Source organism: Lontra canadensis, unplaced genomic scaffold (genome assembly GCF_010015895.1).
Source record: "Lontra canadensis isolate GAN:19392208 unplaced genomic scaffold, GSC_riverotter_1.0 scaffold35, whole genome shotgun sequence".
Taxonomy (NCBI): domain Eukaryota; kingdom Metazoa; phylum Chordata; class Mammalia; order Carnivora; family Mustelidae; genus Lontra; species Lontra canadensis.
In genome coordinates, this window is record NW_022631029.1 from 7,707,396 (window position 1) to 7,717,744 (window position 10,349).

At 53.1% G+C, this 10,349-nt stretch overlaps 1 protein-coding gene across 1 annotated transcript; it reads right to left on the bottom strand.

Annotated features, from left to right (window-relative positions):
- QARS1 (glutaminyl-tRNA synthetase 1) lies at positions 1-7,338 on the bottom strand. Its single transcript, XM_032868017.1, has 25 exons — positions 7,245-7,338; positions 6,853-6,971; positions 6,545-6,692; positions 6,067-6,176; positions 5,834-5,909; positions 5,548-5,612; positions 4,922-4,975; positions 4,731-4,791; positions 4,304-4,375; positions 4,103-4,188; positions 3,849-3,935; positions 3,111-3,210; positions 2,912-2,990; positions 2,721-2,829; positions 2,497-2,627; positions 2,296-2,388; positions 2,046-2,183; positions 1,875-1,962; positions 1,644-1,787; positions 1,437-1,541; positions 1,151-1,243; positions 922-1,049; positions 750-816; positions 551-676; positions 1-143 (listed from the first exon to the last, which is right to left on the bottom strand). The coding sequence occupies exons 1-25, from the start codon at positions 7,285-7,287 to the stop codon at positions 93-95; spliced, it is 2,373 nt and encodes a 790-aa protein (XP_032723908.1). The 5' UTR covers positions 7,288-7,338; the 3' UTR covers positions 1-92.
- Between the last annotated feature and the right edge of the window lie 3,011 nt (positions 7,339-10,349).

The window sequence follows — 10,349 nt, forward strand, 5'->3', positions numbered from 1 at the left end:
TCCAGGGGATTTAGCTGTTCTTTATTGACATGGAGTCTGGGTACCCTTGGCCTCCAGAAGCATGAGGTAGGTCCACGGGGCTTCCTTACAGCTCACACCTTTCCTGGGTCCTCCTTCAGTGTGACAGTCCGGTTGAAGACAAGCTGGATGGCAGAGGGGGAAGAATGACAACCAAGCCAGAACCAGGCTAGGAAGCCCAGACCTTACCAGACCCTACCCTTACCTCCTCCCAGGGGAGCTGAGGGTCAGGACATTTGGGTTCTCAATAACTATGACTTTGGGTAGAGGACTGGATGATTTAGGCTTCCATTTTATAAGGATTATAACAACCACTATGCCTGATCCCTACACCCTTAAGGAATAAGAAAGGCAGGGTCCATACAAAATTTTGTGCCTGGACCTCCGAACCTGTTTCCTCATCAGTAAAACATGAACCCCATCTCAAGTGGTAAGGATTAACTAAGTGAATGCTTGGCAGAGCACTTGGCATGGTAAATGGTAGCCACCATTGTCACTGTTGTACAAAGGGCAGGCAGGTAAACTCGTGTACCTGTCCCTGGCCGCTGTCGGGATCCACAGAGAAGTAGCCAAGCCGCTCAAACTGGAACTTGTCAAAAGGCTTTGCCAAGGCCACAGAGCAGTCCACTAACGCTGACTCCACCACTTGTAGCGATGCCTGTGGGCAGGAAACTCAGGGGCCGTCCAGCCAGAGAGACGCACCACCCTCACCTTATACCCCATGAGCCTACCGGGTTCAGGTCACTTAAGAATCCACCAGGCACCTCAGCAGGATCCTCAGGGTTCTTGTGCTGAAATCTGTAGCCAGAAGGAAGGTCAAGACCCCAGCTAGGTAGCCATAGCAGGCAAGGCCCATCTTGTGCCCATCTTGTATCTGCCTACACCCCAGCTCTGTTCACTCACAGTCTCTCATAAAGGCGAATCTCACAAATCAGAGGCTGGGACACCCAGTGAATAAAGGCCTTGGGCTTTTCTCCAGTATCCGCCCGTCTACAGGTCACCTCCAGGCTCTCTACACAGCCACTGGGGCCCTGGAAGTAGAGGAGCCTACAATTAGACCCAGGGACCACTACTAGAACTGGAGTCTGCATGCACCCAGATCCTCCCCACAGCAGGCACTGACTGCTCTCACCTTGACAACATTCTGCAGCTCAATGACGTAGCCTGTATGCCTTAGACCCACAGGCTGGCCCCATGCCAGGCGCTTATAGCCAGGCTCTGGTTCCTAGAGGTAGGAAGTAGTGTGGACACAGGAAACTGCAAAGGTCAAAAAGGTACAAGAGGCTTCTCCCCCCACCCCTATGTTTGGCAGGGGCTGGTTCATCTGAAGTAGGAAGTAGGTGGACTGACAAAAGGAGATGAAGGGATCTCAGGACTGGGCTCAACAGCAAACAGGACCCTTCACACCCCCTACTTACTTCTTTGAAGTCAGTCCTTTCAATGAAGACCATGGGTCCAAAGGGAACCTGATGGAAGCCCTTGGTCTCATCAGCTGGAAAGTTGGGAACCTGGATGTCTAAGGACTATAGCAGGTGATGGGTGTGAGTCACACTAGGCACTGGGACCCCCATGTCCAGACCCAGGTGCCCCCCTCCCCCAACACATACACAGAGAGGCACACCTACCTTGGTAGCAGGAAAGTTGGTGATGATGACCTGTAATGGCTCCAGCACAGCCATGGCCCGTGGGGCTGTGTCATTTAGCACATCACGCACGCAGGCCTCTAGCAGATGGGGTTCCATCGTGGTCTGTGCCACTGTCACCCCCACCTAGCAGGAAGATCAGCATCACTCACAGCCACAACCCAAACTGCACTGTTCAGCCCCCACCTGCCCACCCAGCCCACTGGGCTATACCCGAGCACAAAAGTTGTTGATGGCCTCAGGCGGAAAGCCCCGCCGTCGTAAGGCTGTGAGTGTGAAGAGCCGTGGGTCATCCCAGTCCCTGCAGGCAAGGAGGTGGTGAGATACTAGCAGTATATGCCACTAGTTACTTCCAACCTTCAGTGAGATAAACAATTATCCTACCGCACAGCACCAGCTGCCACAAGCTGCAGAATCTTCCTCTTGGACACAACAGCATAGTGAAGGTTGAGACGGCCGTACTCCCATTGAACAGGGCAATAGACATCCAAAGCATTGCACAGCCAGAAGTAGGAAGAGCGTCTGGGGTGGGAGAGTAGAGTCAGGTCTGGCCACGTTAGACCAGAGAGAGACCACAGGAAGGGCTGCTGGAATCCCAATGGCCCTCGCCACCCCATAAGCCCAGCTCCCTCACCGGGCCTGGAATTCCTTGGTGCAGAGTGAGTGGGTGATGTGCTCGATGGAGTCACAGAGGCAGTGTGTGTAGTCATAGGTGGGATAGATGCACCTGCAGGGCATAGGCAATGGGCCCCACCATCCAGCCCCACTCTGCCCTACCCATGGCCCCCCCACCCCACTCTACAATCCCACAGCCCCATCCTATGTTCACACCCACCAGGTGTCCCCCGTGCGATGGTGTGGTGTATACTTGACTCGATAGGCCACAGGGTCCATCTTGCCATCCTCCATCACCAGCTTCATCCGCAGCGTGGCCTCACCCTCCGCAAACTTGCCCTTGCGCATTGCCTGACAGGACCAAGGGCTCAGACTGCCTCTCAGCACAGGGGCACCTCCTCCTCAGCACCCACCCAGACCCAGCTTGCCCCTCTAGAACCCCACCTCAAAGAGCAGCAGTGACTCCTCTACAGGACGGTCTCTCCAGGGTGAGGGCAATGAGTTATGGCCTTTGAGCTCCTCTCCTCTCTGGTGGCACACATAGGCCTGGCCCCTATGGGGGAAGAGGTATGAGCGCCCAAGATGGCTATGTCCTGGGCAGCCTGCCTAGTTCTATGTGACAGCCCCAGCCTCACCTATGGATGAGCTCCACGGCCCAGGCATACAGCTGGTCAAAGTAATCAGAGGCATATGTAACCTTGTAAGGACTGTAACCTGGGGCAGAAAAAGACTTGGTATGAGCAACTAGCCAGGGACACCCAATGGGAAGCCATAGCCCACAGAGAGGCCCACTGACCACCAGTTCGTTCTTCCCAGCCCTTGCCCAGCCCATACCCAGCCAGGCCACCATGTCATAGATGGCAGTGAAGAACTTTGCTTCCTCCTTCTCAGGGTTGGTGTCATCAAAGCGTAGAAAACAGATCCCATTGTTGGCCTAGGAGTTATAGAATCTGTGAGCTCTCACATCATCAGCTTCCAGAGTCCAACTCATTAAACTTGGACATTCTCAGAGCTCTGCCATGTCAGAATTGAAAACACCTTCAGGAGTTTCACTCATCTTCCCGTATCTAAATGCCTTAAACAAAGCATCTTATACCAACTCCAGACACCCTCTTTCTAAGCCTGAGGAGTTGCACTGGGCAGTTCACCAAAGTTGAACTCACTGCCTCAACTACAGCTTTTTCCCAATGAACCCAATGGATTCCTGGCCTTTTTTTTTTTTTTTTAAGATTTTATTTATTTATTTGAGAGATAGAGACCACAAGTAGGCAGAGAGGCAGGCAGAGAGAGAGGAAGAAGCAGGCTCCCCACTGAGCAGCGATCCTGATGTGGGGCTCGATCCCAGGACCCTGGGATCATGACCCAAGCCGAAGGCAGAGGCTTTAACCCACTGAGCCACCCAGGCGCCCCATGGATTCCTGGCCTTTTATCACATACATGATTCCCCTCCACGGTCTCTGTCCGCTCTGGGCACATTATAGCAGCAGCAGGAAAGGCAAGTGACACCTTTCCAGCATCAAGTCTTGGGAGCAGCAAGTGGTCACCCTGACTGCCAGACCCCCACATACTCACCTTGGCATAGCCAAAGTTGAAGTTGATAGCTTTGGCATGTCCTATGTGCAGGATTCCATTGGGTTCCGGCGGGAACCGGGTCCGTACCTGAGATGAGGGAAATAGGACATTTAAGCCAGAACTGAGACTGCCCTCAAGGGACAGATGCCCCTTCCTAGGAAGGCCAGGTGATGGGTTAGATGGAGCAGCATGAAGGCAGCCCAGGCCCCCTGGCGAGTAACAGGACTAACTTTCCCAACCGTACTTCAACACACCTGTCCTCCAGTGATCTCCAGGTGCTGCTTCAGTAAGTCCATGGTGTGTGGAGTGGTTACATAGCCTGGGGTCTTATAGTTCTCACCTGCCAGGGCCAGAACAAGCCTGAGGACTGCACTGCAGCCCAAGGCTCCCTACACTGGCTGTGAGAGTTACTATCAAGATCTTACCCTCCCCAGGATTTTGACCTGCCTGCTCACCAGGTTTGTGGAACTTAAGTGCCTCCCCTCGGAGCTGCTCCATCAGAGAGAGGGCCTGGTCAGCAGCCTCACCTGTGAAGAACAGACCAAAGAAAACTTATCCTCTGATCCTCTGAATACAGCTACCTCGTGCAGCTCAGGGAGGTACTTCTCAGTACTCCCCAAATCCTGCAACCAGAGGAGAACCAGACAGGTTGTTCTTTCTCCAACCCCGGAGACAAGAGGTACAGAGCCAGACTTCTCTGTTTCCTCATGCTAGTCTCTGGGTAATGAGAACAAAGGAAACACCAGGAATTCCAATCTGGCAGTGAAAGGTAGGATGATGAGGAAGTTAATGGCCTGAAGAGACTGGGCTACAAGAACCTCCATCATGTAGAAAGCCTAGAAGTCAGAGAACTGAATGTGTCAGGGACCTCAAGCCTCTCACCATTCTCCATCATGTCCTTTGCTGTCCTCCGGTCTTTCTCTTCTGGCCGAGCTTTTGACAACTGAGAGAAGCCCAGAAGTTGGGTCAGGGTCTCAGGATCACTGGGGCCACATGCTCCCTTCCCCAGCCAGAAGTCTCACCCCACCCCACATCATCCTCAGGGAGCCAGGACCATACCCAGGAAACCCCACCTTGGGTTTCTTCTCCAGATCAGTCTCTGTCTTGGGACCCAGAAGGTGAAGAACCTGCACAGAAACCGGGGTTCGGGCTGAAACAAGAGTGTTCTGCTTCAAGGAGCCTCTGATTGACCCCGCCCACCTACCCAAGGGCTTTCTGGCCTGCCTACCAATATTGCCTTGAAGAACCTACCTAGCCCATCCCACTTCTCCTCCTCACATGGTTCTGCTGGCCCCAAATGCTCTTCCCCCCCAAGAGTCCAAAATCTGGTGACAAAACAGGTAACAAAAACTGCCATTTACAGAGAGGAACTGTGGGCTCAGCATCAAGACAACAAACTACCTCAGCCATCAGCCTCTTGTGATTCTCACCCGTCATCTGAGATGAGGGCCATATCACCTCTGTTTATAAGATGAGGAAATTAAGGTTCAGAGGAATGCAACTCACCGGAAAACAGGCGCGATCCAGAGGCCCAACTCTTTTACTGCCCACCAGGGTGGTGCTCTTCCACACTAGGCTCTATGATCCACCACAGCAGGGACAGTGTCTCTTCCCCTCCCACCCCCATGTATCTTTCAGTGGACCCTAGGCACTGTCCATGGCAGGGTCTTTGTCTGCTTCAGCTCAAGGAGTTGCTCACCTGCATGTCCACTTCGTGCTTGATCATTTTGCCATCTGCCCACTTGAGCATAGCTCGAGCCTCTCCTAGAAACATGGATACAAGGAGCTGCAGAAAGGCCAAGAAGGACACTTCCTACTCTCTTTCACAAGAAAAAGTCCTAGCTGACCTCAAGAACCAGCGCCTGGACCCAACTGGACCACTTTTAAAACGATCTTTTCCTCCCTCTCCTCTCTCTCATTTATGCCCAAAAAAGAAAGTATGACCAGAGAGAACAACATAGTCCACTGCCCCAGGCCCTGCTCACCCATCAGCAGTCCCATGTTGAAACGATAACGCTCCTCCAGGAGCTGGGGCTGGTGACGATTTATGGCAGCCTCCACCTGCAGAAAGCCAAACCATGCCGTTCAGAAAAGTGTCCTTCAGAAATGCTCTAAGGGACCCACACTCTCACCCTGTCTCTTCCTGGGTGGAGAAGCTGAGCCACTCCTTTCCAGGGTCAGTACTAAGGAGGTACCCAATGCCTAAGGAAAGACTCACAGCCTCTTCAATCTGCTCTGGGGTCACCATGACACCCACACCACATTCCTGCTCAAAGTCCTCGGTGTTGATGGGGTCCAGGGGATGACTTCGCACATACTCAAGGGCGGCTGAGAAAGAACCAATGAATGGCATCTCAGCTCCAAGAAGTGGTTAGACAGGGCCCTACCTAGCCCCATGAAATCCTAATAATCACAATTCGGCCTCCTCCGAGGTTAAGACTTGTTAAGAGATGCTCTGAGACCACAGGAAAGAATCGTGCCCTGATAGAGGCTCTCCTTTAGACCCACACAGTTCCTCAGTCAGTTTCACCACGGGGAACCCTCTCCACCTCTCATTGTCAGGGCGAAGGTTTAGAGAGGAACGCAGAAGGAGCATAGAAAAAGGCCACTGGGGAACTTGGCAGAAAGGGCAGACAGGGGTATTGGCTGAAGGGAGGAGTTGGAGATGGAAGTAGCAGGGCAGGCAAGGGTCTCACCGCTCAGCTGGAGCTCGGTGTGGATCTTCTTATTGGCTATGTAACTCACAAGGAAAGAAAGACGCCGGGGATCCCTGAGTCGGGATGCCAAGCCATATAGCAGGGTCCCGGTAGCTTTGTCGATAGTGGAGCCCAGAGTCTGCTGCGCCTGGGGTTCAAGGGGTCAGAAGAGAAGCCCCACACCCAGTAAGAAAAACATGAGTTAGACAAGGTTGGTAGGTCGGGGTCGGGGTTAGGATGGGGATCGGGACCTGGTCCGGCATTGAAGCACAGTCGGCAGGCAGGGTCAAGGGCAGTGGGACTCCCACCTGGGTCGCCGCCTCGCGCAGCTGCGCACTCAGAGCCGTGTTCTTGAGCGTCTCCCGGGCCTTATGCTCGCTCAGGCCAAGGCCGGTGAAGAGCGACAGCGAGTCCAGAGCCGCCATTGCTGGGACACCGGAAACCGAAAAAAACTTTAGGGCCAATCTGACGTTGGCATTAGCCCACTGACCAATAGGAGAGCGAAGCCTCCAGGGAGAGCCAATGGTAGCCGTCCTGGAGGGAGGGGGCGGGCTACCCAGGGTCGTCGGCGCCATTTAAAAGACAGAGGCCGCCAAACCGGTTCTTCCGAGCGCTTCACTTCCGTCTACGTTTTCGTGGTGCGGGTCGCTCGAAGTGAAGTGGTGGGGGCGGCAGGACTTTAGGGGAGATTTGCACGAACCTGGGAAGGAGTTCAGCACAGAAGCAGGAAAGCTTGGGACCATCCCATTTCCGTTGTTGGGAGCAACTGCGAGTTCCTATCGCGTTTCTGACGTCACAGCTTTGGAGTTGTCATGGAAACAGCTGGCGGGCAGGGGACCGAACGAACTCCAGAGAAACCCGTCAAGACTCCAGCAAAGATAGTGTGTAGAATGGCAGATAGAGGGGCTCCCTAAGTCCAGCACTTTTCAGGCGCCCACCTAGACACACCTGGCCAGGAGACAGGTGTTTGGGCTGAAGAAGGACCTCAACGGTGTTCTGTAATGACTTCTTTTAAAATCTCCTGACATACGTACCCTCCCTTACCAAAGCATGCAAATATCACAAAAAACTACAAGCAAATTAGACCTGGAAATCCATCTGCAAGTGTTTGGCAAGATATTTTATTGAAGTTAGGATACGGTGGAGCAGAGGAGATACAATCTTCATGACGAGGCCTGTTGTGCTTGGCGGAATCTCCCCAGTGTCTCACTGGACTTCTAGGACCTGCTGAGAATCAGGCTAAAGGAGAACTGTTTTTTTTTTGTTTGGTTTGGTTTGGGGTTTTTTGGTGGAACTGGAGCTGCTGGGATGGTGAGAAGATCCCCAAATTTGGGATTGGAACTCAGGCTCTTTAGGCTTTGGGGTCACTAATACTTGTGGACCTTCAAGAACGAGGCAGGATATCCATGACTGCAGTCTATCCATGTTCTGTGTCCTGCATTGTGGTCATATCCCACTAATGACCAAGTGCCATTTCTGGGCCTACATCTGGGTCCCACATGATGATCACATCCAGGTTCTGCCCAGGGCTACACTGCATCAATACTGAAATCCATTCCTAGGTCTTGGCTCCCATGACTCCAGCCTGATGTCCAGCCCAGGCAAGACCAGGTGCAGGCATTGAGCTGGGGATGTAGTGCAGTGGTGCCATAAACAGGCACCAAGAAGCAGAGCCTCAGCCACACCACCCCTATGCTGAGTCCACAGCTACAGATACCTACCCCACAAAAGGTGCCTTTGATGAGCACAGTGCCTGCCACATCCACTGTCCCCTCTGTACCTGATGCCACCGGATTTATTACAGCACCATTACCATTGAGTCCTGCAGGTCTGGTGATGGCTCCCTCAATGGAGTCAGGGCCTACATCACCTTTTCCGGTTCTCTCATAGTGCCTGCCCTGGGAACCTGTGGCTCCATGTCACAGGATGAGACAGTAGCCCCACCAGTGTACCAAGAATGCCACAAGAAGCAGAGGCAAGCTACCCAGTCTTCTGGAGCCCTATGAATTGCCCAGAATAGAACCAGGACATTTTATGGCCCAGCCCAGCAGCTGGCTTGCTTGCATGAAGTTGTGTCCTTGACACAACTTCAAGGAAAATCAAGAAAAAAATGATCAAGGAGAAAAGCCAGGCAGCAGTCAGCAAGGCCCAGCTTTGGCATGGGAAGAGGCAGGGTCCTGGGGCTGGCAGCACAGAGGTAGTAGGGGCCATAGTGCAAATGCCACAGAAGGGTTATATGGCAGATACAACAGCAGCCAGGTTATGGTCAAGGGCAGAGAGCCCCGTGATCAGTGCATCTACTACAAGCAGACCACCAGTGACTAGACACTTGGGGTTGCCCACAGTTAAGACACAGCACTATCCTGTTTTACCCCATACCTAGCAGGCCCTCCAACAGTATGCCAACACCAGCCCTCAGCTGGGCAATTCCACCATTTCTGTAGGTTCTCGCACCCAGCTCTCCAGGCTCCACGCCGTAGCCAGCAACCCTACACTGCCCTTGTGCCATGTTCCCATAAGAAAAAGACAACACTGGTCACAGGGGTAGTTTTCTCCAGGAGCTCCCTCTGCTTTCCTCCACCCCTAACTCCAACTGAGGCTAAGGTGTCCTAGCAGGGCCCACATGCTAAGCTTTTTGTAGGACTGGCCCCAGAAGCTTCGGGCAGGGACGGATCTACAGGGCTGCTGAAATCCTGCTCCCCCACCCCTGCCTGCCTTATACTTTTTCTGGCTTAACAGTCGCCTTATGAGTACCTCTGCTTCCCATCTGCTCTGGCTGGAGACATCCACCCTTACCCTCACGCCATTGAACAAAGGAGGAGGCAACACTGTCCATGGAGAGAGACAAGAAATCTTTCCGTAAGATTTGCCCTTGCTATGTGTATGTACAAGGTCAAAGAGGCCCTGAAAGTAGGGTAAGACTGCAGACCCACTATAGGTAAACAGCCTGGGGGCAAAGGCCAGGAGCCAAGGTTTCAGGGACTTAAGGGAAGAAATGGCCCGCCAGGATCCTGCACCTTCCCTCCCACATGAAGGCACCCAAGATGAGCTCCGGGCTCACTGCCTGTCATTTTGAAGCAGGGTCTCTCTCCACTAAGGGATTCAGATGGTGCTTAGACGATAGCAAAGACCTGATACCAGGAAAGGAGGAAGACAGTATTCCCAATGCTTCCTGTTCCCCAAGAAGTCCTCTCTGACCTACCGTCTGGCTGTCAGCCCCAGGCTACCCCAGTGCCTGCACCTTTGACCCCAGCTTCTGGAGCCTCATGGGATACTCATCCACCCTTTAGGTGTGAAGTACTAACAATGATGCCCAACACCACTGCTTCCACATGAGACTCGGAACTGGTGGGATCAAAGGGCAGCAGGTAGGCCCCAGAAAGCTGACGGCTTTGTGACCCACAGTGGCTGAGGTGCGAGTCCACCAATTCTCCTCAGACCAGAGCACTTTCAGGGTTTTGTTTTTTGTTGTTTTTTTTTTTTTTAAGATTTTATTTATTTATTTGACAGAGAGATAGAGATCAGACGTAGGCAGAGCGGCAGGCAGATGGGAGAGAGAAGCAGGCTCTCTGCTGAACAGGGAGCCCAATGTGGGGGTTGATCCCAGGACCGTGGAATCATGACCTGAGCCAAAGGCAGCCGCTTAACCAACTGAGCCACCCAGGAGCCCTGCTCTCAGGGTCTTTAACACACCTACGTGGGCGCATGCACACACACATACACGCACACACACACACACACCCCTCTAGAGGATGGGGAGAGGTGGCCACAGCACCTGGTGCATTACAGTCACTAAGTCTGCTTA

Excerpts from the sequence above, each read along its gene's own strand:
- QARS1 (XM_032868017.1), bottom strand. The coding sequence starts at position 7,287 with ATGGTCCCAAGCTTTCCTGCTTCTGTGCTGAACTCCTTCCCAG. Across the intron at positions 3,211-3,848 it reads TCAACTTTGGCTATGCCAAG|GCCAACAATGGGATCTGTTT; the intron begins GTGAGTATGTGG and ends TATAACTCCTAG. Across the intron at positions 1,788-1,874 it reads TCAACAACTTTTGTGCTCGG|GTGGGGGTGACAGTGGCACA; the intron begins GTATAGCCCAGT and ends TCTTCCTGCTAG.